This window comes from Typopeltis vanoorti, chromosome 12 (genome assembly GCF_054136105.1).
Source record: "Typopeltis vanoorti isolate ZY-2024b chromosome 12, IOZ_Tvanoo_1.0, whole genome shotgun sequence".
Lineage (NCBI taxonomy): Eukaryota > Metazoa > Arthropoda > Arachnida > Uropygi > Thelyphonidae > Typopeltis > Typopeltis vanoorti.
The window spans coordinates 98,070,924-98,098,408 of record NC_143560.1 but is presented as its reverse complement, the minus strand read 5'-3'; the positions used below and the strand labels follow the sequence as shown (position 1 = coordinate 98,098,408).

The 27,485-nt window shown below is 36.0% G+C and overlaps 1 protein-coding gene across 3 annotated transcripts in view; it reads right to left on the bottom strand.

The window, feature by feature from the left end:
• The window catches only part of Elp3 (elongator complex protein 3), a 292,722-nt gene that overhangs the window by 249,390 nt on the left and 15,847 nt on the right, over positions 1-27,485 (bottom strand). For all 3 annotated transcript variants that reach the window (XM_090401875.1, XM_090401873.1, XM_090401874.1), the window contains exons 4-5: positions 17,470-17,517; positions 10,914-10,984 (exon numbers count right to left, since the gene is read on the bottom strand). In XM_090401875.1, the coding sequence (XP_090258001.1) occupies positions 10,914-10,984; positions 17,470-17,517 (119 nt within the window). The remainder of the gene's footprint in view (positions 1-10,913; positions 10,985-17,469; positions 17,518-27,485) is intronic.

The window sequence follows — 27,485 nt, the reverse complement described above, 5'->3', positions numbered from 1 at the left end:
ACCGTAGGACTCCGATAAATGAGGGACAGTGGTCTCACACCAGGTGATGAAATAATCTCCCACTTAAAGACAATCACAAACATCCATGTCCAAAATGGGATTTGAAACCACAGCCAGAGAGTGAGTATGCTAACCACTCAGCCAACCAGGCCAGCAACTAAATTTAGGTTAAATTTAAATTATTTAAATTGGGTTATCAAGATTTTCAGCCAGAAATCTCAATCATTGTCAGCATCATCACTATCATTTTATTCACACCAAAGTAATCTTCTGAGTTTTCAAACAAGGATGATTTTAATGATTTTTTAAAATTTTTTTAATATAAAGGTGTAAAGTAAAACAGTGATCCATCAATTATCTAACTCTGAAATAAAGCCTCAGTTATAGGTACAGAAATGAGTATGTTAGGTGACTGGAGCAATGTACTATCCAACTATATATTTAGTTATCTGCCTCTCAAAGAGATTTCCCAATATGACCAAATAACTGAGAAATCATCATACAATAACTACTGAATATTAGTTAAGAAGTAGATTTTGAAGAATATGATTTCCAGAGACTAAATAAAAAAAGAAATATGACTGAGACACAGTTGGTGAAGAGATTTTCAACAGATGGAAACTGAAGATTACTTGAAGAGTAGGGTAGGATGTACGAGGGTCGTCAGAAAAATTCTCGGCCTCAACCATAGATGGTAACACTATCGGTAAATTTTTTTTTTCTAAGTTGGTATATCTGTCATAAGCATCCATGTGAAATTACAAGTCATTCTATCAAGTAATTTGTTTTATACAGCTGTCTGAAGAAAAAGTGTTGTCTGTATCCTTTGAAATGGATAAAACTGAGTATTGTGTGGTTATAAAATTCTTTGTAAAAGAAGGTTTTAACGCCAAAAGAAATTCATTTGAAGTTCATAAAAGTTTATGGGCACTCTTCTCCTTTGTTTTCTACAATTAAGAAATGGGCTGCCGAGTTTAAACGTGGCCGTACCAGCCTTGAAGATGTTCCACATGAAGGACATTCAAATAGTGTAACAACACCAGAAATCACTGATCAAATGCACGATATGGTATTGGAAGACCGGTGAGTCAAAGTGCGTGAAATTGCTGAGAATATAGGCATTTCAAAAGAATACGTAGGATATATTTTGCATGAAGAATTGCATATGAAAAAACTTTGTGCAAGATGGGTGCCATGCTTGCTCACAGCAGATCAAAAACGAACTCGCATGAAAATCTCTCAACAGTGCTTGGAGCGTTTTAACAAGAACAAGAATAAAGCTGATTTTATGCATAGATTTACTACTATGGATGAGACTTGGATTCACCATTACACACCAGAATCCAAACTGCAGTCAAAACAGTGGACAGAAACCGGTTGTTCAGCACCAAAGAAGACAAAGTCGGTTCCATCAGCAGGAAAGGTCATGCCATTGGTGTTTTGGGATGCTAAAGGCATTTTGTTTATTAATTATCTTGAAAAGGGTAAAACAATAACCAGGGAATATTATTCCAATCTTTTAACCAGACTAGATGAAAAAACTCGTGAGAAAAGATCCGATTTGCAGAAGAAAAAAAATCATCTTTCATCAGGCCAATACACCTGCCTACAAAAGTGTTTTGCAATGGTAAAATTAAGGGATCTGCACTATGAATTGTTGGAACACCCACCCTATTCCCCAGATTTGGCTCCCTCTGACTTCTATCTCTTCCCAAAACTAAAACTCTTCCTCGCTGGTGAGCATTTTTCTTCGAATCAAGAGGTGATTGTAGCTGTAGAGGGGTATTTTGCAGATCTTACTGAGAACCACTACAGGGACAGGATAATGGCACTGGAGCATCACTGGAATAAATGTTGAAAAATAAAAATAATTTTGAAATTATAAATTCGTTTTTTCATTGTTAGGCCAAGAATTTTTCAGACCACCCTCGTATGTGAAGAGTGGAGTGGTGAAATAAAAGATGCCTTAAAGTTGTATAATAAAATTTGTACAATAAATCACTGTTACTCACTGCAGTTTTCTCCTTCAGATGAGAAACAATGAGCATTTAATATGTAATCATTTACAGAGATAATTAAACACATGCATAAAGATTTTATATATTTTTTTATATAAAATAAGCATGCATATAAGGGAAACTTAAGCAATTAGGCTGGAAGCAAGTGAGTTTGTGTGAAGGCACCCGTGAAGTGAGTAAGTGTGAGAATGACCAAGCGAGGAATCTAGTCTCTCAAGCAAAAATATTGAACAGGGTGGGTGAATAAAGGGGAGGTTCCGTTTCTATATATTAATACCAGAAGTATCAGGAACAAGAGGGAGGAATTTTTGGCATTGGTTAGTGCAACGTCGCCAAAAGTTATAGGCATGAGTGAGACATGATTTAGTAGATATAGTTACAAGGATTGAATGTGAAGAGTTTAGTATTTTCAGGGAAGATAGAAAAGATAGGATGGGGGGAGTGTACTGCTGACGATGGCAGATGAATTGCAACCAAAAAGAATAGGAGGCAGGCAGGAGGGTGGTTGTTCATTTGAAGCAATCTGGCATAAGATCAAGACCAATAAGAAAGCATACAGTTGGTTATTGCTTATAGGCCAGGGAGTTCCACAGATGATCTGGAAGACATGCATCGTCAAATTAGTATAATTAATACAGGGGTCGAGTGATTATTATGGGGGACTTCAACTATGGAGATATAGACTGGAAAGAAGAAAGATCACATGGCAGGAAGGAAACCTGCTGAGGGATAATTACTTAAGGCAGCATATGATCAAGACTAGGGGTGGAAGTATTGGACCTGGTCATAAGATGAACAGAAGAGCTATCCATAACTAAGGTGACAATATTACCTCCAAGTGGTGAAAGTGACCATGCGGTCTTGACTTGGGAGATTGTAAAACATGAGGAATATTCTGTCAAGATGTATTTGTGGAACTACAAGGCAATCGATTATGATATGCTTAGGAAAAAGCTTAAATCTGTACCATGGCATAAAACACTGCAGGGTACATGGGATATAGTTAAAGAGTTAAAGGTCATCTATAGCAGCGCTTCCCAACTGTGGGCCTCGGCTCCCTTGGGGGGATGTAGGTTTGGTTCGGGGGGGGCTGTGAAATAATGAAAACAAATTGAAAATGTTTTAAGACTAAGTAGATTTTTTTATCTTAAAAGAAACGTATTTAATTTTTATTATTTCTTTTTTGTTATTTTTTATATTTTAATGGAAAAAAATCATACATTGGTGCAGCTTCACAAATTTTGCTTCCTGCGTATTTCGGAGTTTAATGAATATTAGTAAATATATGCTTATTCATATACGTTTCATTTCCAGTTTCAAATATTTCACCTGATATTGGTATAGCAGTATTGAAACACATCCATCACATTAAATTGTTATTAACCACCTCACCACCCATTATGGATCAAATACGCATCCTCATATGCTTCGTATCCATCATATATTTCAATGTAATATCAATGGTATTACAATTTTAATATGCATTTCACATCCATGATAACCTTGACATCTATAGACATCTTGGCTGGTAGCGTGGTTAAACTTCTTTTATGTTTTTAATTCTTCCTTTATTACTAATCGTTTTACATTTCATGTGCTTGTACTGCAAATGTACAATAACAATATATCTATCTATATAAAAATATGAGATAATGTGCCATGTCAAATGTGTATGTAAGATGCTAAAAATGTAATATTTGCATTTGATTGTTGCAATATTCGCTGTGTATGTTTTGTATTGAATATAAATACAATAAATATTATAATAATATATGTCTATATTACGATTTTTTTTTCAAGGGGGGGCCGTGAAATATTTTAATTTTTCCAAAGGGGGGGCTCTGACATCCAGAAGTTTGGGAAGCACTGATCTAGAGGAAGCAGTATTAAACTGAATACCTAGAGTAAGGAGGGTTAATCGGGTAGGAGTTAGATGGATGAATAATATCATTAAGCATGAGCTGCAAGAAGAAAATGCTGGGGGGAGGGGGTATATAAAAAGAAAGGTGACCAGCATGGTAAGGAAGGCAAAATCAGATTATGAGAAGAATTTAGCCGAGCAGGTCAAACAAAATCCAAAAGAGTTCTTTCATTATATGGCAAGTAAGAGGAAGAATAACTACGGAAGATTAACCTTAATGAGTGATGATAGTCAAGAGGAGAGAGAAGAAGATAAAATAGTTGATTTACTGAGTGATCACTTTGCAAGCATATATTGTCCTAGTGAGGTTACTGCTTTAACCTATGTGACAGACACTAATGTGGGAACAGAGGTGGATGAATTTGAGTTTCTTAGGGTATTGTAGAATCTCTATATAAATACAGCTGTGGGATTAGATGGGATATCAGCTAGGGTTTTTCAAGAATGTGCTAGGAAACTGGCAATGCCTTTGACTAAGCTGTTTAATTTAAATCTCAGCTCTGATAGAGATCCAAGGGAGTGGAAAGAGGACAAAATTATTGCTTTGCATAAGGGAGGTTTTAAGACTACAGTAGCAAATTATAGACCAATCAGTATCTCAGGCATGGTGGTAAAAGTACTAGAAAAATTGGTAAAAAAGTGAAATCAAGAATGGGTAGATAAAAATATGATACTGTATGAGGATCAACATGGCTTTGTGAAGGGTCAGTCATGCCTTAGTAATTTACTAACTTTTTATAATAGAGTAACAACTGAGTTGGATAAAGGAAATGGCTACACGATGATTTTGCAAAGACACTTGACAGAATACCACATGGAACACTATTATGCTATTACAAATTACAAAAAATGGATAGGAGGGTGGCTGCTGGACAGATATCAAAAAGTGGTATATGGAGGGGCAGAATCAAGATGAAAACGGGTGACTAGTGCTGTGCCACAAGGTTCAGTGCTGGGACCGTTGCTGTTTAATTTGTACATAAATGATATAGGAAATAACCTGAAAGGAAATATTCAATTGTTTGCTGATGATGCAAAATTAGGTAGAGTAATAGTTAATCAAGGCGATGTGGAGAGCTTGCAGGAAGATTTAAATAGGCTATCAGTATGGGCAAAAGTTAATGGGTGTGAGTTTAATCTCGAGAAATGTAAATTTATGCATTTTGGGATAAATAGATTACAAGCTGTGTTTACATTTATGACACTGTACTCCGGGAAATAGATGAAGTTAGAGATTTAGGGGTAGTACTAGACAGAGAGTTAAAGTTTAGAGGACATATTGCTAAAGTTGCTAAATTAGCCCATAACATTACTTCGCTAGTGAAGAACTCATTAACAAGTAGAAATAAGGAAGTTGTAATTCCTCTTTATAATTCCTTGATACGCCCACATCTGGATTACTGTGCTCAAGTCTGGTACCCTGGGTTTCTTGAGGATGAAGAAGCAGTGGAGAGGAATTCAGAGGAGAGTGACCAAGATGGTGAGTGGCCTGTGGAATGGTTCCTATGGGGATAGACTGAATCTATCCCCATAGGAACCATTGGGGATAGATTCAGTCCCCAATTACTGAATCTGGTTTGCAGATTCAGTAATGTGGATTGCAGAAGTTGGTTGATAGGGCAAAAAAGAGATGCAGGGGAAATATTTCAACACTTGACTAGATGGACCAGAACAAGGGGTTATCCCTGGAAGTTGAATCAAGGTGTGGTCAGTAGGGGTGTGAGAACTAGATTTTTTGCTTCGAGAGAGTGGTGAATGAGTGAAATGGGTTGCTAGAGTCAGTTGTGAGAGTGCCTTGTCTGTTAATGGGTTCAAGGAGAGGTATGATAGATTGCGTGGATAGATTGGGTCTCCTGCGATGAGTCTTCGAACTCCATGGAGGTGCTATATTTCTAGTTTGGTAACTTCAATAATTACTATAATTATTATGAGTACTGGATTCTCTTCTCTTTTCATATTAAACATTTCTGTACATTTTTGTATAATGCAGTAGAATCCACTTATCGTGATCGTGGATAATATTATCAATCGGCTATTGTTATCAAAATCAGTTGGTCCCAAAACACACCATTTAAAATGAATTTAAAATAATCCATCTATTATAATCAAAGTTCCAGTTATTGTTATCATAATCCTCGAATGTTTGGCCTTTTGCATCTCAGAATTCTACGAAATACAGGTTAATCAGGAGAAAATTTGACAAAGAACATTTGTCAAAAAAATCAGGTTGAAACCTGACTTTTTTGTTAATCTTATTCTTCCTGTAAATCTTATATCTTCAAGGCAAATGCAGGGGTAAGGGGTATAAATACAGTCTAAATGTGATTTTTCCGAGTTTATTTTCATGCTCTCTTTCAGTAAGTGAATTTGACTTAAAGTGCTTGTTAAAACAGCCATTAGCAAGTAAAAAATGTAAAGATTTATCTTTTCAAGATAAAGCAAAGAATTATGGAGTGATAAGGTGCCCAAAATGAATCAGCATAGTGTGGCTGTACATTTAAAAATTTTACAACCACTCTTGTGTAAGATCTTGAAAAACAGATCGAACATTGAAACTTCAGCTCTTACTAATGAGAACATGGATTGGAGGAGAGCCCGATCTGGTAAGGATACTCAAGTTGAATCAGCATTAAAAATTTGGTTTAGTAATGTTCGTGAAAAGAATGCTTCAATTAATGAGCCTTTTGATGCGTCAAAATACAGAAGAACTTGCAAAAACAATGGGCAAAGAAAATTTCACTGCAACTGATGAATGGTTTAAAAGGTGCAAAAAGCAAGAGAATATTGTGTACAAGTGTATTCATGGTGAAGAAAAAAGTGCTGATTTTTTTTTTATCAGCTGATGTGTGGATTAAGAACGAGTAGCCAAAATTTATTGCTGAATATTCTCCAGAGGATATTTACAATGCAGACAAAACAAGACTATTTTCGTGCAATGCCTGAGCATACTTATTTGTTTAAAAACGAAAGTACTAAAGGATTTAAATCTTCAAAAGAGCAAGTGACAGTTCTTTGTTGTGCTAATATGAAAGGGGAGAAATGTGAGCTTCTAGTGATTAGAAAAAGTAAAAATTCTCAGTGTTTTAAAGGTATCAAAAGTTTGCTTGTTGACCACTGTTCTAGTCCAAATGCTTGGGTGACTAATGACATTTTCAACAATTGGTAAGTTAAATGGGATCTTAAATTAAAACAAAAAATTGTCTTGTTAGTACAAAACTGCACTGAACACACAAACAGTTTATGACTTTGTAACATGATATCATTATAGATAACTCCCAACTCAATGTGATTTTTCTAACCTTTCCTCCTCCCACACCACACAGAAGTGCAGTATCATTTAAGATGATTTCCTTATGGATATCTGAACACCTACAGCTCAGAGTGGGAACAAAACAGAAATAGTAAGTACATAGCATAGAATGCTTCAAGCTATAAACAACCACGTAATGACCATAACACCATCCTCCTCCAGTTGTATGAATCTTGTGTTCAGGCAGAGATGCTGAAACATTTGCCATCACTAGCGACCTTACACAAATTGTTCACATGCCAACCAGAATACCAGATAACCCGAACTGCTCCCCAAATAATCTAGATCTCTTCTTTACCAATGACCTTCCAAATACGCCCTGAATGTAGTGAGTCCCATGGGTAATTCTGACCACAATCCAGTGCTCATCTCCTGCCCATGCAACAACGCTTACACAGTCACACAGCCCACACAAGAGTAGTTTGGCATTAGAACAGTGCCAAGTGGGACAGCCTCCGAGATTACTATACTATGCTTCATTCCCATGGTAGGACTATTGTTTCTAGTCCTCCAATCCAAACATGTGCACCGAATGTATCACCAAAGTAATCCTCACTGGCATGGAAACATATATTCCCCACGCTTCTCTGAATTGCTGTCTCCTATATAAACCCTGGTTCTCCAAAAGATGTGCCAAGGCTGTATAAATGAAAAATCAAGCATACCATAACTAGCTCACATCAAGAACTCCATCCTCCTTTAGTGCTTATATTCAAGCTTTGGCAGGAAGCTTCCAAATGACAGCCAAGCCTTTTGGTCTCTTGCCAAAGCAATTGGTCATAGCTTCTGCCCCAACACTATTCCCACCCATATCATACCCAGATGGCTCTATTACATCATCACCTACAGAAAAAGTCAATCTCCTGGCCTCACACTTTGCTTCCAATGCAAGCATAATTGACAAAGGTAAATGTCCCCCAACCATTCCAGATGCCCAACATACAATGTCCTCTATATCCTTTTGCCAGAAAGAGATCAAAAAACTACTGTCTAAATTAGACACAAAAAAAGTCTCCTGGCCCTGGTGGCATTCCTCCAATTGTCCTGAAAGTTTGTGCACCAGAATTAACTCCTATCCTATGTCGCTTATTTTGAGACTTACAAACTTCTGAAAGGATCATACAGGATTTCAATTGATGGAATTTTTCAATTTATGGAGGGTGGGGAAAGGACAAGAGGGCATTCTTGGAAGCTAAGAATGAATGCTGCTAAGGGGGTGAGGGCTAGATTTTTCTCTCATAGGGTGGTGCATGATTTGAATGGATTGCCATTGGGTGTTATGAGTGCAAACAGTGTGAATGAATTCAAGAATAAGTATGACAGCTGGTGTGTGTAGTATGTAGCCTCCCTCAATGAGCCCCTGACTCCCTGGCGGTCTCTCTTAATAATAATAATAATAATGTATTTCATAAAATTTCTCCTAATAGTGGTAAATGTTCTGCATATTTCTATATCTTCATATTCCCCTTAAGTATTAGGCTCAAAGGCCTGTCACAACCAAGTAACTTAGCTTCATAAAAATCTTATTAATGCTCTGATAGGACACTTAATCCTATCTGCATCATTTGCTCTGTCTGTCTGTCACTTGTGTATATTCTCTGGCCAGTTGTTTTTCAGAATGATAAAACTCAGTTTCCAGGAGGAAAATCCTGCTACCTCCATATTAGACAAGCTAACTCACCTTCAGCTGAAAAAGCCCTTATAAAAATTCTTTACTTCTTTCTAACCAAGTCTCTTTTCCTGCAGACTACTGAATTTGGAGTGGAAATCATGCAGGTCATCCCTGCATGATTTCCACTCCAAATTCAGACAACTGCCACAACAACAACTGAATAAATAAAATAATTCTTACTAGAATAAAGGTCTTCAATAAAAGAATTCTGCATATCACAAGTGGCTTGAAATCAAAACGCCAGTATCTCACTCAGCCAACAATGCAACAAGTAACAATTATAATTTTTGCATGGAATTTTTTTTTTTTAATGTGAGATTTTTTTCTGATCAGCAGTGTTGCTTTTTTTTCTTATTGCTGTTTTTCATGGTTAGTGATGCAAGAAACTTAACAGGAAATAGAGAATATTTATAGCAGCCCCACAAGAAATATTTAAAAATCTGGAATGAAAAAAATAGAGGAATTATAGTAAAAGAAAAAGAGCTAAATCACCTATGATTTGCTGATAACATTGCTCTTTTAGGCAAACTCAGCAGAACAAGAAATGATCAATGAATTGAATGCAAAAAAATTAAAAAGATTAAATATAAACAAAAGCAATAATAATAAATACATAACCAAAAAAAAAAAAAAAAGCCAGGGCAAAAAATCACAGCAAAAAGAAAGAGGAAGAGGTTATGCAAAGAATTCAACTTGGTTAGGTGGTCTTCAGAAAATGCTATGAAACACTCAAAGAGACATTCCAATCTGTTTTAAAAGTAAAATATTTGAGAGGTGTATGCTTCTAATAATGACCTACAGAAGTGAAACACAGACTCTGACTGAAACATTGAACCAACAAGTGAAGACTACTCAAAAAGGAAAATGGATACATTACTACTTGGTATTACCATTCAAGATAGAAAGCACTATATTTAGATTACAGCTCAGACCAGGGTGAGAGACACTATAACTGCCTTTAAAAGATCCATGCAATAACATTCAAAAATGGACAGAGATGATATCTGAATGTTACACCAGAGATGGAATGAGATGTTGGAAGGATAAGATTAAAGAGATGACCAGAACTCTATAGCATAGAAAAGTTCGAGATAACTTAAACTTGAATGAGGATGATAACTACCTCCCTAGTTAATTATGGTATATCAGGCATACTCGTAAAAGTGTTCTCCTACTCTGGAGACCACACATCACTTCCAACTTCCCTACTACTTGGGGATCTAGTTAGCATTTCCTTCAATTAGAGAAAGTATGCTTGTGAGGTAGAAATACTCCCACCTGAAGTGCCAGAGTACAATTTGTGGAGACATTGCACATTGTCAGTCCATCTATTAAATGAACTGTTTTTTCCCCTTGATATATCTTGATAAGGAAATTTCAAACTAGAAATTTCTATATTAATAAAAATTAGTTTGAAATGCAGATAAAAATAAATACATTTTCTAAGCCTCTATATAGTTTGGTTGATAACAATAACATCCTTTTCTTGGGAAGAAGTGGGTTTTTTTAATCTGGTCCAGGATGAATAGAACCCTACCTTAATAAGATCTTTTCAAGCAAAAGCGAGTTAATCAGTCTCATGTCCCCCCCCCCACACACACACACAAAAAAAAAAAAAAAAGAGAGAGAGAGAGAGGAGAAGAAGAAAGAAACTACCCTATCAATACATGATAGGGTAGTGACATAGCAGACTAAGTAGGTAGGATTAATAACCCCATCAGAGCATTAATTAGATCTATATGTGGCCTGGATAAAGCCACCAATGCAATGCATTAAGAGGAAAGAAAATCTTATTCATTTAAGTGTTCACCATTTTTATTATAATACGCTCTCTTTAAGTTGTGCTCAAAATGAGAATAAAAGGTAAATTCAACTATCAGAATTCAACATGATGTCCTTAAGAAAGCAAAAAAAATTTTATGGAGAATAAGTGGACTGAATTGTCAAACATGCAAGAAGTAAATGATTTTAGAGTAAATGGCTAATACTCACACACAAACATTTCCAGTCATGTTGATATGAGGACATCGATGAGGTTTACACATTACTGCCACCACAGCAATCTAAAAAAAAAAAAAACATACTTTAATCAAACATATTAGAGCACTTTGATAACGATAGAATTTAAGTAAAATACTATTAACTCTTACTATAAACTTATAGTCCAAAGATAGTGTTATAGTGAAAGGTTTGCAATAATGAATTTTAACACAGTAATGGTGCCATGAGGTTTCATCTGGTGGGTATTGTTATAAATGAGTTCATTATAATAGTTTATAATGGAAAACTGACTGCATATTTCTCAAAAATACAATTAATTTCTCATTTATCTATTGGCCCAATTACTTAACACCTCAGATATTTAGAGGCTGAATTACAGGAATGATATAATCACAAATTTGGTATTTGTGGTTTTAACAAATACATAACCACATCTATTCACTTGATTTATTTTTAATATTTTTATTAAAAAGTACCAATTAAATTTTATTCATTTATTCACACTGCTTGCACTCACACCAATGGCAATCCATTCGAATCGCATCACTCTGAGAGAAAAATCTAGATCTCACCCCTTTTTAGCAGCATTTATTCTCAGCTTCCAATGGTGCCCCGCTCTTTCCCTTTTCCTCACCCTCCATAAATTGAAAAATTCCATTAACTGAAATCCTGTATGACCCTTTCAGAAGTTCTTAAGTCTCAATTATATCACTCCTCTTTCTCCTGTTTGCTAGTGTCTGCAGTCTACAAATTCTCAATCTATCTTCATAAGCAGTATTCCACAATCCTGATATCATTTTTAACACTCTCCACTATATCAGAATCACAATAGAAACCAGGAGACCAGACTAGTGCACAATAGTCCAAGTGAGGTCTTATCAAGGCCTTGTAAAGAGGCAAAATTACATCCTTATTTACATGTGAATGTTCGTTTCAGCATTGCAATTATCTTTTGAGTTGTATTTGCAATCTTTGCTACATGGCCTCTGAACTTCAACTTCCTATCTACCAACATTCCAAGATCTCTAGCCTCATCTATTCCTTCTAGCATAATCCCACCAATATAATACGACATTGGATATCTAATCTTGCCAAAGTGAATGACTTTACATTTACTGACATTTATGCCAAACAATATTAAATGTCATAACAATCTAATGTTTTTCAAATAATAACTGGGTTACTAGTAAAAAACATGTAGTAATGTCTCACAGATGAATAAAACAATGGTTTAATACATTTTAAAAAACATGGAGGCCACTACACAGGTGTAAATTAGGCTCCTATGTAGTACAGATGAAAGAACAACAGGACCCTTCAAATGGAAAAGAATTGGGTTCAATTTTCATCATGACATGGGAATCTTTATATGGTCTTTCTTTCTTTCAACTGACAGGTGAAAGAAAGAGGTCTCATATGAAGGCAGTAGTTTTTCTTTTTCTTCTTCTCCTGGAAACAAGTTTTTTTTTTCCTTCTACAAAACAGGCAAACTGACAAATGAACACACATAAATAAAAGAAAAATACTGTGAGGTGTGTAGTATATGCCATATATATACATATATAAGACATAATATATAACATATACTATGTTATACTAGTATAGCATAACCTTCAGCAGCTATAAGCCCTAGGACTCTGTGGCGGTATCATTTAATAATAATGACATTTATTTGCAAACAGAAAGCTGATACTACAGGTCATGTTCACACGGTTAAAAATTAAACAAAAAAATCCTAGTATTAGGCAAGCACTTTACTCTTTCATGAAATGGAAGTGCAATATGTGCCAAAATTCTTAGTCTCGAAAGCACTTTGTCATGCATATTATATATTTTATACATTTTATTATTTTTGTTTTGCTAACCAAATCTGTGACATTTGTTTTTAAGGTTTGTTTGTTTGAGAAAGAATATACATCTGACTTACTTGTTTATCAAATATTATTATTAAAAGAGACCTCCAGGGAGTCAGGAACTCATTGAGGGAGGCCACATATTACCAGCACTATCTGTCATACGTGTTCTTGAACTCATTCACATTACCTGCTCTAACCACTTCCAATCAAGCACGACTCTATGAGAAAAAAAAAAACTGAGCTTTCATCCCTTTCTTGTCAACATTCATATTCAACTTTCAAGGACATGCTCTTGTCCTTTCAGCACCCTCCATAAAATAAAAAATTCCATTTACTGATATCCTGTATGAATCTTTCAGAAGTTTGTAAGTCTCATCACCCTTCTTTATCCAGTTTGCTAGTGTCTGCAGTCCACAAATTCTCAATCTGTATTCCATAATCCAGATGTCATTTTTAATACTCTCCTTTACACTATCTCCACTATATCAGAATCACCACGGAAATCAGACCTGTGCACAATAGTCCAAATGAGGTCTTATCGCTGCCTTGTAAAGAGACAAACTGACTTCCTTATCTTTAAATTTCAAAGTTCATTTTAGCATTGCAGTTATCCACTGACTTGTATTTGCAATCTTTGCTATATTATTATATAACACCTCCAGGGAGTTCAAAGACTCATCGAGGGAGGGTACCTACTCTACAACTCTCTGTCTCCACCAACCGCAACTACCTTCATCATCTACACCAACACCATTTACCATCAAGCACCACCACTATTATTTTCACAGACAATCACAAACATCATGCTCACGGCAGGATTCAAACCCACAGCCTTTTGGCTGCAGAGCAGATATGCTAACCACTCGGCCAACTAGGCCAACATACAGCCCTTGAATATGCTTCCTATAACTTGAATAACTTTCTATCTACTAAACCTGATCAGTTTCTTCTAGCATAATCCAACCAATATAATACAATATTGGATATCTAATCACACTAAAGTACATGACTTTACGATTAGTAACACTGAACTGACAGCCATTTTCACATGTCCACAATTACAGCCTCTTCAAATCATTTTGCCAGTACTGCATATCAGCCACATTCCTGATTACCCTGCCTATCTTTTCATCATCAGCAAATAGCTGTATGTCTCCTGTCAAATCCTTCCCGATGTCATTGATTGAGTAACAGCAGATTAAGGACTGATCAACTGGTTACCTTAAATCTTGCGGACTCACATACTCCATATACCACTTTCTGATATGTCATCATCCATCATCTATCCCATTAACATTTTATAATATAATCCCATATTCTTCAATTTATGCAAGTCATCATGCTGTAATCTGTCAAAAGCCTTAGCAAAATCCCCTTGGCTAACTCAATGGTAACATTATTACAGAATGTGAACAAATTGTTCAAACATGACCTTCCTTTAGTAAACCATGCTGTTCACTGCAAGTACAGATAAAAGTCAAAATAGTTTTAATGTTAACATAACACATAACCATATAAAGAAAAACTCAGCATTTACATTTTCTTTTATATATATTTGTGTGGTTTATTATGATTTAAACACATTATGCTAATGCTGACATAGATATCTAGTTTCAGATATGGTTGAGACAGAATGAATGCACTGATTTTGAATAAGGAGTGTGTGTGTGTGTGTGTGTGTGTGAGAGAGAGAGAGAGAGAGAGAGAGAGAGAGAGAGAGAGAAAAATTCACAACTGAACAGATATTTTGAACAGAAAATTTGAGTCATTAAGATAAATTAATATTAAGAAAGCAAAATATAAGATTAAACATGTTGAACAAGCCTAGGTTAATAGTTTTTGAAGATACTAACACCACTTTCATCCATCTAAAACTGGGCAGATATATACCTTGCTAAGGTGATTCTTAAGAGACCTCCAAAGTAGACCTGCAAGGAATGTGAAGAGCCAACTGAAACTTTTTTTGTAAAATGTCAAAACTTTTAGTGATATGCCTCATTATTAGTGTATCCATTTGGATACTGAACCAATGAGGAAAGACTCACAATTTGCCATTTAGCCAACCAAACTGTATACAGTACAGGTTTAATGTGTGCACGTGTGAACACTATGGATTCTACTGTTTCCATAACAGAATCATGGCAAAAATTAAAAAGTCAGCTACTGGCACAACCCGAAACTAAACATGCTGATGAGATTATATATCATCTACAATGTAACCAAGTTATTCATAGCTGAAGCTTGGAGATGGCATTACATCTCATCACCAAACTCCAACTATGAATACTGTTTCCAAGTTTCAGACAGTATCCAAAACTTGAACTGTCTCTTCTGCTCTGCACAATGTTCTGTTTAAAAACTATTTAATGCTGTGCAAATCCCAACTAATAATACTGCTCCCACATTTCCGAACATACCTCTGAAATGTCCTTAAACAATCCATGGACTTTCTTCACCAAGTTAAACAATTAGAAGTATAGTAATAATAAGTAGAATAGTTAATGACCTCTGCTGACCTGTCCCACTTCATTCCCTATGAGACAGGTGCTACATACTTACTCTATAGATATCAACTTCTAGATAATTTCATGGTTACTGTTTGCTTGAACTGACATCTATAATTCTAGCACTCTCCTCAAAATTTATTATGTCAACAACAGTAATTGATCTCCAACCTTTTGCAGTCCAACTTTTATTTCAAACTAATTATTTTTTCATTTCATTCATTTCTGCAACCTCTGTCCTATGAAAACAAGTTTCAGTACTTCTATGGAATTACAATTTGCATTTGTTTATGGCAAAAAATGTTTTCCCTTTACCTATTTAATACCAATCCGCATCTGCATCCCCAGTACTATAATACAATACATTTCAGCCTTTTTTGCACAGGAGTACTAAAACTTATATGGATTTGCTAGAAGATGGAATGGTATGACACATATATCACTCCAACAAACAAGAAGCTGCAAATGCTACAGCAAATCAATGCTGTGTGTAAGCAAGAATCGTGAGAAAAATAATCTGTTGAGTTGTAAGCCTTGGGTGCTTCATGGAAAAGACTACTCCTAGAATCACTTTTTTGGAAGCTGAGGACATGACAGAAGTGATATGATTATACCAGGAAAGGATAGAAGTAAATGTCAGTCCAAGAAGTAAAATCTAGTCTTAACTATTAAGGTGAAAATTATCAAAAGAAGAATGAAGGCTCTTTTCTTTTCGGTTTTTTTTTTTTTTTTTTTTTTTTTGCAAAAAAAAGGTGCGTTTTGGAAGCATTCAAGGTGAACCCAGATGTCATTACCACATTGGAGGATGGTGTGGAAATCAGAGTTTACGGCAGAGAGGGGGGGGGGGGGTTAAAGCTTCAGATGTTTCAGAACTGCAGGAGGAATGGAGAATGCTATTATCAGCAATTCAACATGATATGCAGCGATCAGCCTGAGAGAAAATGGCAGTTTTTTTTTTTTTTTTTGAGAAGTCCTTGATGCCAAACCCTATCATTAGAAATGTTAAGTGCAACAGCACAGCCTTTCCACACAAGTGACCAGAGGAGGGTGATGTCGGCAAGAAGATCTGACTGATAGAATCACTAATTAGTTCACAGTTCTCCAAGTGTTGAAGAAGTTGACCCTCATTACTCTAGACAGCACAGAGGCAAGAATAAGAGGTTGCGAACCAGGTGTATATATGATTGCTTCCACGATGTCAGGTGCAAGCCAGCTTAATATAACATATTAGCTCAAGAGATGTACTCTGGAACTAACAGCTATCCTTTATCAGAAGTGCATCCCTTGGGCAAAAATTGTGGAGTACTAGCAGGTCCAGAAGCATTTTTGGTATCCAGATTGATCAACATTCTTCACATATCTTTCTGGCAAGAACTGCATTAATGCATCCTGGCAGAAGGCATTAATGCAATGTTCCAGGTAAAGATGGAAGCAATTTTCCTTGGTCATAATGTGGAAGCTGAATAAGAAGAATGATGTCGAGAGGCTGGCTTTATCTTTAGTTTACATTGCAATACTGCCAAGGAGAGAATATGGACAGGAATTTGCATCTAAAAGGTTTTGCAAGGAACCAAAAGGCACAACTATTAGTGTGAAAGGATTTTTTACATTTAGCCCTTCCAAATGTCAAACTAGCCTTATTAACAGTTGTTTTGTAGGTGTTGTGGACATCAATACAGGCTATGAAGGAAGCAAGAGTTTGCCTTAAGATGTTTTTTTTGTTTGTTTTTTAAATCACTGAACAACTACTATATGAACAGCTGATATTATAAACTTTAATTTAGAAGTTGTATTTATAAATATGTATCTTGCTGAGAAAAGGCTATTTTTTGAGATGCTTATTTGTTTATTCAAACAGGTTACAAAGAGTAGTTTTGTGTTAATTTTAAGAATGCTTTTATCATAAAAAAACACATGAATTTTTTTAGTCCTTGAACAGTCATTAGAATTGAATAACCATGAACAATAACATATCTAGTCAAGAACAAAACAGCAGAAAAATATTGATGAATACATAACAAATTTCTTTTGTTGGAATAATTTCTAAAATGGAATGAACTTGGGGAAAAGTATGTAAAAGTAGAAGTTTGTATTAGAAAACAGGGAATGGAAAAGTGAGTAAATTTGGTGGATAAAATTAATTCTATATGGAATTCATATGGTTTATCTTGATATCTGTCTACTTACCCCACTTGCTGTTCTAACAGGTTTGGCTCTTAACTTTGGAAGAAGAATCTACCAAAATAAAAATAACTATGTAATTCAAAATTATTATTTCTAAAATGCTAGAGGGAAAACATTTTAATTATACATTTCTATCACTATTACATGTGGAAATTCCTTTTTTCATTATGAGCCCAACACCTCATGTATTCTTCATTTCCAGAATAAATGTAAAGTTATCCCTTTTAATTTTTCCATTTCCAAGTCCTGATAGGAATTGAAGGCAAGTGAAAGGAAAAAAGACAGACAATGACACAAATGGTTCAAAACATAAAGGGTAGGATATAGTTCAGGTAGCTGGACCTGAACTATGCAGAGCAAGAGAGAAGCCCCAGAGAGAAATAGATGGATATTTGTGATAGTCAACCTCCTGGATGGAGATGACAGGACACATTACTAATACAAAGAACATTACAGTCACTAAAGAATGCTGTTGACTAAACACAATGCTAGAAACCTAAAAGAGTAATCAATATGATGTGGGTTTGTTAAGTCCATAAATGGCTCAAGGCTTGATAAAGCTGATTTTAGCAGTATAAGACAATTTGAGATAATAATCAAAACTGACCATCTCTTCACTTATTTTTTTAATCAATACATCAGCGTTATTTAAGGTTTGCAAGTCCTACTACAGTGATGTGTCTATGGTTTAGCATATTATAGTGTAGCATGTGTTGTTGAGCATAATCATAATCTTATAATTATGCTAAAAAGAAAAAAAAATGGTCTTTACTCTTTATATTTGGAATTCACTTAATGCTTTACGAAATAAGAACAAATGAAAATAGAACCAAAATAAACAGACCATGATACATATAAAATCTGGCATTAGTTTAATTAATCAAAAAACTCTGAAATTCCTTTTAAGAAATGCAGAGACCTGATAAGGGCTTCTGACTCAATGTCCAATGCTTACTACCTTATGGTGTACCTTGTTAGGCAATCTACCTGGATACTGAACAAATGAGGATGGGTTGGCAATTTGGGATTTAGTCAACCAAACTGTATTCTTATTGGCTTGAACCATAATGCAAAATGATGGTACAACATCAGAGAATTTAATGCTGGCTGGGGTGTTGCTCAGTTAAACAAGGTTCCCATTGTCTTCATCAGGGAACCATGGTGAACAGCAGAAAGTTCAGCTACTGCAATAAATCCCAAAACACATCCTAACTAAACATCAACAGAGTTCAAGATTGGCACCATCAACATAAGAAGTTATGAGGAAGTGGTGGAGAGGATCCAGAGGCAAGTGAACAAGATGGTGAGTGGTCTGTGGAATGCTCCCTATGAGGACAGAATGAAGGTCTGTGGATTGCAAAAGTTGGTTGATAGGGAAAAAAAAAGGGGGGGGGGGAGATATGATATTAACATATAAGTTAGTTAGAGAATTTTATAGGATTGATGCAGGGGAAAATGTTTCAACACTTGGCTAGATAGAGCAGAACAAGAGGTCATTTCTGGAAGTTGAGTAAGAATGTGGTCAGCAAGTGCATGAGGACTAGAGTTTTTGCTTGGAGAGTGATGAATGAATGGAATGGGTTGCCTGAATCAGTTGTAAGTAGTTTTCAAGGCGAGATATGACAGTTATTATGTTGATAGTTTGGGTCTCCCACAATGAGACTCGGGACTTCATGGAGGTGCCTGTGCAATAATAATAATAACATAAAAATGTGCACAAATTCATACGGAGAGAAGAAGATGCAAAGAATAAGAAAATTCTCACTGTGACTTATTTTTTATAGCAATGTTTTCTTGTTGATTTGGTTTAGGAGACAAGAGCATACAGAGGATTTGAAACTGGAAGCGATCATCATGTTTACATGGTGATAAATCTTTTTAGAGGTGAACTGGAAACTCAAATATACAAATATTACATGATCTGTAATAAGCAAACACAACATTGATATGAATGTCACTGAGTATGGTAAGGAATCTGATGAAAGAATGGAAATATACTCTATGGGTTCAGACTTTTTAAGTGTGTCTGCAGATTGAAAAGAGAAAGTTGCCCAACCAAGTCAAACAGAGTGCAGACTTAAGTATATACGAAAAAAACCAGGAGGTAACATCTAACATTTATACACAAATGCAAGGAGCATCTGAAACACAAGCACAGTGCCTTGGTAAACATGTTTTGGCCTAAGATTATTGCCATTAGTGAAACCTGGCTATCAAAGTTAGAAGTAACTGAAATCAAACATAAAGGGTATAGTATTTTTAGGAAGAATGGAAGAGATGGAGGGGAGCTCTACTAATGATATCAGATGATCTGTGTTTGGTTAGGATAGAAACTCACGAAAGTAATAACAATGATGTCCCATTTAGCAGTGAGTTTGAGGCTATCTGGTGTCATGAGGATAATAGGATAAAATAAATGGTGGGGTGTTCTACAGACCTGGTGGTCTAGCTGCTCAGGACGATGAAATGCATTACCATTTTACAATGAGTAATCATTATGACAACTTAAATTATCCAAACAATGACTGGGTAGAAGAGAAATCTTGTGATAAGAATGAAGGAGATTTTATTTAACTGTTGTGAGACAACTTTCTCGAGCAGCATGTGAAAGAAGAAACTAGAGGTCAAAGAGTGTCAAGATTTGATCATAGCATCAGGAAGGGTCTCAATTACAAACATGCCTATTTTGTCACCAGTTGGTGACAGCAATCATGCTGTACTGACCTGGGAAGTAGCTAACTATATGGATGTTCCAATTAAGACAGGTTACATGCTGAACTACAATTCTGGAAATTATGACACATTCAGGAGAATACTATCTTTGGTGCCATAGCATCAGTTACTGAATGGCAAGGATATCAGCAATACATGAAAGTTTTGAAAAGGGCGCTTAAATGAGGTAGTAACTGAATGCATCCCTAGAGCCAAGAACAAATAGGGTGGGAGTGAAATGGATGCGCAAACTTATTAAGCAAGAGATCCATAAGGAGAAAATAATGTAGAAGGAATATCATACAAATAAGAGTGAAAGGCCTTATGGAACATATGAGGCACAGGTCAGAAGAGTTATGAGTGTTATGAAAGCTAAATCAAAGTATGATAAGAAATTGTCCCTGCTAGCTAAAGGCAATCTGAAAAAGTTTATTGCTATACTGCAAGTAAAAGAAAAAATGAATGTGGACGAATAATCCTATGAATGCAAATTACCCCTATGTCAGAATAGATGAGATTGTTTAAATAATGAGTATCTGCTTTGCCAAGATCTATAAACCAGAAACATCATGCACAATGCTACCACTACACTGGATGAAGTGATAGAGGTGCATAAGAATGAGGCTCAAGAGTTGTTCCATAATCTGGATATCAATTCAGCAATACAGCCAAATGGAATATCAGCAGAATGATTTGAATAACCTGGAATTCAATGTTAGTAAGTATAAAGTTTGGTGTGATGAGATTTTCAATGGCATATATTGGTGAGATTATTTTACAAGAAATAGATGAGGCTAGGGATCTTGGAGTTATGGTGGATAGGAAACTGAAATTCAAAGTTCACATTGCAAAAATTGCAAATACAACTCAGAAGATAATTGCAGTGTTGAAACGACATTAGGACATATAAGGATAAGGAAGTACTTTTGCCTCTTTACAAGACCTTGATATGACTGCACCTGAACTACTTGCCCAGATATAGTATCCTAGGTTCAAAGGGAATAAAGAAACTTTGGAAAGGGTACAAAGAGTAACAAAGATGATATCAGAATTATGGGATGTAGTTTACAAGGACAGATTGAGAGCATGTGAATTGCAGACAGTGATAAATAGCAGAAAGAGGAGAGATGATAAAGGTGTATAAATTTCTGAAAAGCTGTTTATAGGTTATCAACTAATGAAATTTTTCATTATATGGCAGGTGGGGAGAGGATAAGGAGGCTTCCGTGGAAGTTAAGTTTGTGTGCAATTAAGAAATGGATGAGAGATAGATTTTTCTCTCAGAGTAGTCAGTGAGTGAAACAATTTGCCTGTTGACGTGGTGAGTACATCCAGTGTGAAAGAGCTTAATAGAAAGTATGACATTGGGTGTGTGTGATGTATGGCCTCCCTCGATGAGTCCTTGACTCCCTGGAGGTCTCTGATAATGATGATGATAATAATATTCAAAAAATAATAATAAATAAGAGAGTTTGAAAATAAGAACCAAACCTTAGAGATTCAGTGACAAACCATGAAAAAAAAAAATAATTTACTGATTAAGGGAGAGAGACATGTGGTAAGGTTGTCTTGAAGGATAAAAAAATCCTCCATGGCACACTCAGGAAGTAAAGAGGCAGTAAAGGAAAAGAAGAAAGTGTAGCAAAAGACTAGTAAGTAAGTCAGCATGTGATCTTAGAGAATACAGAGAAAAATGAAGAAGGCAAAGCACTGTGTAAAATTAGCTAAGCAAAAGCCATCAGAAGACTTGGGCATGAACATAGAAAATAAATAGCAGGAAGGTGGCAAAATATTCTGGAGAGGATTGAAAAACCAAAAAAAATGTGGGGGTGGGGAAGTACGTAAAAGGAATCAGATATGATAATGGTGACAAACAAAAGATAAATATATTTTAGACACTTGAAGTAATTACTATGAGAAGTTTCTAAATGAAATAAGCCGTGACAACAGTGGTAGACCAGAGGTCAGCAAACTTCTTTGACCATCGACCCCCCTCTATTTTACTATTACGTAATTATGTCAGGACAAGCAAAAAAAGATGCTTATGCGAGTTTTTAGATTGTTTATTTTATAGTTACATTGTTTCTTGTATGTATAATATAGTATATATTATTATATTGGTTTAATGTCAAAGAAATACGTTTTTGACGTCCTTATTAACATTATATATTTGATAGAAGCGATAAATAATATATAAAATATAAAATTTAATTTAGATAACAAAATAATAATAATGCAATCTTCCTATAGGTATATATAGGATGTACCACGGGCGAGAACCACGGACATCCGTTTATTAGTAAATACGTCATTTTGGCCTACGTAACTATTTTGATGACCTTGCTCCATCTTACAGGTCCTATTCATGTCACTGTTCCCACGATTCACTCTTAACTGCATTGTCATTCAGGATGGAGGTAATCCAAGTTAACCGAATTAAATATTACCCATACAATGATGTCTTATATTTTTCTATCGACCCCTAACAATGTTATATCGACTCCTGAGGGTCGATATCGACCACTTTGGCGACCACTGGACTAGACGATATATGACCAGATATGGAGATATAAAAATTTTACAGCAGCTACACTGAATAACAAAACAAAAGCCTGTTCACAAGGTCAAATTCCAGATGACAAAGTAGAGCTATCACAGTACTCATCTATAATGTGTGAATTACATAAGAATTTCGTTATTGAGCATTCCAAGTAAGATTTGTGGAAGCATACTTGAGAAAAGGCTAAGAAAAATTGTGGAAGGGCCGAGAGGAGCAATCTGAATTCAAAACAAACAGAAACTGTCAGGATCAGATGTTCACATTAAAACAACTTATTGAGAAATTATGGGAATGTAACAAAGATCTGTATCTAAGTTTTGAGGACCTGAAAAATGTATATGACATGGTACCAAGAGGAAAGCTGCAGTTATATGATGTAAATGGGGCAATACATAGTTCACATATAAGTTGTAAGTCAGCAGCTAGAATTTAAAGAGGTTCAGAAAGATGGTTTGATGTTAAATTAGGTGCAAAACAAGGATGCACATGATCTACACAGTTTTGCCATAAATACTGTTACAACTTCTGCATAAACCTGCACTGCCCAAAGAATTGTGCAAGCCACATTTCTTTAGTGGTGCTGTGCACAACCAACATTTGCGTGTTTATCAGTAGAGAGAGAGAGGGAGTTGTCTAGTTGTACAGGTTAACATGCAGTGGGAAGATTATGAGAAGTGTGTAGAAGTAATAACACTTCACAAGGTTGGAATGCAGACACCTGTCATTTTCAACATGCTAAAACCCCTAGTGATCAGTAGGTTGTTTGTGTATCAGACTATTAAATGTTATAACGATACAGAAGATGTATCTGACCGCCAAAGAACAGGTTGACCACACTGCAGTAAGACACAACAGCTTGTGAGGGCTGTGAAGATACACCTCTTCCAGAATCCTGTGGGAACACAGAAAGCGATGCCGCAGAAAGTTAATTTTGCAAAGAACAATGTCACGTGTACTAAATGATGACCTGGGGGTGAGGGCCTATTTTCGATCTACTGGACACTTCCTAACACCACAACTTATGTGGCAGAAGGTGATAAAATCAAAGGCACTTCTCTGGTGTATGCAAACAACAGACACAGAGCTCTTCACAGACGAGAAAATTTTCAACATCGAAGAGTCATTTAACTGCCACATGTGTCCCGGATGGTTGCACAGCAAGTGCCATAGCACCCAGGATTCAGAGAGGTCATGACCTTTCGTCAGTGATAGTTTTGTTGGGGGGGGGGGGATGTATCAGGAGATATCCAAGTTGCATTTCTGCAAGAAAGAGGTCAAGACCTCTGACGAAGTGTATCAAGACAGCACACTGAACCTGTGGTACAGCCCCTGAACAACACCTTGTTTCACAGTAGGCAGTGGACCTTCCAACAGGATCCAGCCCCTGCATACAAGGCAAGGACCACACAACAGTGGTTAGAGGTAAATGTGCCCAACAACATGAATTAGCCAATCTGATTAGCCATCTAGAAGTCCTGATCTGAATCCGTTGGACTTCAACACCACCAACACCCACAATCACTAGCCTGAAAGTGGATTTGGAGTGAGCAGTAGCAGCATTTCTGTTGGACGTTGTGCATGCCGTGATATGTGGCTTCACAGACTTCAGGTGTGAGTGAAGGCAAAATGGGGACATTTCAAACACTGATTGCTGCTATACATGTGCTGAAAGTTTTAAATGATTTACTGATAGATGAAAGGGTTATGCATTGTTCAAGTTGTAACAGAATTTATAGCTATACTAGGTACAAGCAGCCCAGTCGTGAAGATGCTTTACTTGCAAACTTTGTTTGCTTGCACTTAGATAAAGGATAAACCAAGAATGTAACTTCTTGGCATCTTTAATTTATAACCAAGTGAAAAAAGTTCAACAATTTCTGAATACTGTGTAGGTGGTAGATAAATTTAATCATTTAATTTTTGGTACTGACACACATGCCAGCACCAATGATCAACTCCTTGGATCAAAATGTTTGTATGAAACACCCTATTTGATTCAAACATTCAGGGATAATATTTGGGGTGGGGGAGGTCAAATGATGATGTTTAATATATAAAATTATCTTCATCATTTCCTTTCATGTTAAGCTCAATGGACTGTCAGAGTCAAATATAACTAGACTTCACAAAATTAATGCTGTTATAGAGAAGTTAATCTTATTTGCATACTCTACTAAGTCATCATCATCATCATCAAATTCCTGCCATGTACCCTCAAGGGGTGTACAGGATATGACAGTACTACATGAAAAAATTACATCATTACTAACTTCCTATCTACAATTTTCCTCCAAATCAGTCTGTTACTTGTCAAGACTCCAACATTATCAGATCTTATATTTCTATCGTCTAAGGCACTTTGTACCGTATCAATCCACCTATATCTTGGTCTTCCTCTGGGTCGTTTTCCTGGCAACCTGGCAGAGAACACTTGTTTTGCTAATCTTTCCTCTCCCATTCTATTTAAGTGACCATAACATCTGAGATTAGCTCTGCTAACGCATTCCTGGATGCTGACAATGTCAAGTTCTTTCCTAATATCCTCATTTTCATATGATATTGCCATTGATGCCATCTGTTCACGCCTCTAATCTTTCTCAGGACTCTCATATCTGCGGTCTCTAGTCTTTGGTCAAGTGTTTTACTTCTGACCCAGCTCTCAGATCCATAAGTTAAAATTGGTTTGAACACAGTCTTGTATACAGCTAATTTAGTGTTCCAACTAATTTCTTTCTTATTCCATATGAATTTATTCAATTGACTTCCCACGATACCAGCTGTGCTGATTCTGTTGTCTATTTCTATATTTAGTTTACCATCTTCAGTAAAAATTGTGCCTAAGTAGCTGAAATGTTTTACTTGTTCCACAGGTTCTCCATTCACAACACAGTTGACATTTTCAATGATTCTGCCTATTTTCATTGTCTTTGTCTTTTTATTGCTGACCCTCATACCATATCTATTACAACAGCTATTCAATTTAGTCAGAGAATCTTGCAGACTTGTAGCGGATTTATTTAGAAGTATAACATCATCCGCATAAAGCAAATAGCTGACATTAACATCTCCAATTTTGATATCAGGTTTAATACCACATTCCTTGATAATGTGATCCATATAGATAATGAATAACAGAGGGGATAATGTACATCCTTGTCTCACACCAGATTTAACATTAAACCATCTTCCTGTACTTCCTTCAATTCTAACTGCTGACTCACAACTCAAATAAAGACTAAGTATTGCTTGATATAATGCCCCATTGACACCATATAACTGCAGCGTATTGAATAGCTTCTCTCTTGGCACCTTGTCATATGCCTTTTCCAAATCGACAAAACTTAAATACAGATCTTTGTTATATTTCCATGCTTTCTCGACTATTTGTCGTAAAGTGAAGATCTGATCCTGACAGCCTCTATTTGGCCTGAATCCAGCTTGTTCTTCACCAAGCTTTTCTTCCACAATTCCTCTCAACCGTTTCTCAAGTATACTTGCATAGATCTTGCCAGGAACACTCAGTAGGGAAATACCTCTGTAATTCTCACATTCAGTTTTATTTCCCTTTTTATATATGGGTACTATGAGAGCTCTACTCCAATCATCGGGAATTCGTCCCTCTGTCCAGGCTTTCTGAACTATGCAGTGCAGCCACTGTAAGACTCTTATACCACCATACTTCAGCATTTCTGGTCGAATATCATCTACTCCTGCTGCCTTTCCACATTTCAAGCCTTTGATGGCTTTTTCTACTTCAAGTATGAATATGTATTCCTGACTGCATGCCTGGTCAGTGTTTTTTATCACTGTGCTGTCATCACTGCTTGTTTCATTTAGCAGTTTTTCAAAGTAATTACTCCATACTTCAAGGATATCTTTTTCTCCTGTTTTCATTTCACCTTTATCATCTCTAATTCCTTTTAAAGCACTCTTTCCTCCATTCTTAAGCTTCTTCAACAACCTCCAGAATATTTTGCCACCTTCTTGATATTTATTTTCTATATTCTTGCCAAAGTCCTCCCATGACTTTTATTTAGCTAGTTTTACACACTGTTTAGCTTTCTTACATTTGTCTCTGTATTCTGTAAGAGTAAAAGCTGACTTATTTGCCAGGAACTTTTGATATGCTTTCTTCTTTTCCTTCACTGCCTCTTTAACTTCCTGTGTCCACCAGGGAGTTCTGATTTTTTTATCCTTGCACACAACCTCACCACATGCCTCTCTGGCAGAATCAATCAATGTTTCCTTCAGAGTTTGCCACTGAATCTCCAAGGTTTGATTCTTGTTCTCAAACTCTTTCATTTTCTTTTCAATAATATTTCTGTATTTTAGTCTACAGTTCACATCTGAGAGCTGCTCAACTTTTATTCGCTTTAAAACTTTCTTACATGTTATTCTTTTCAATATGAAATTCAATTTTATCCTGCTCAAGACTAAATAGTGATCACTTCCAATTTCAAATCCTCTGTACACTCTGGTGTCCTGCACCAGGGAGAAAACATCACTATCAACAATAACATAGTCAATGAGACTTTTCTTATTCCTAGCCTCTTCTCTCCATGTGAATTTGTGCACATTTTTATGTTGGAACATGCTATTAGTAATAACCAGTCCATGTCCTGAGCAGAAATCCAACAGATATTTGCCATTATTATTAGCTTTGCTCTTTTCTCCAAATTTTCCCAAAATATTTTTGTATGTCTCACAATCATTTCCTACTCTACTATTTAGATCCCCAACAAGGACT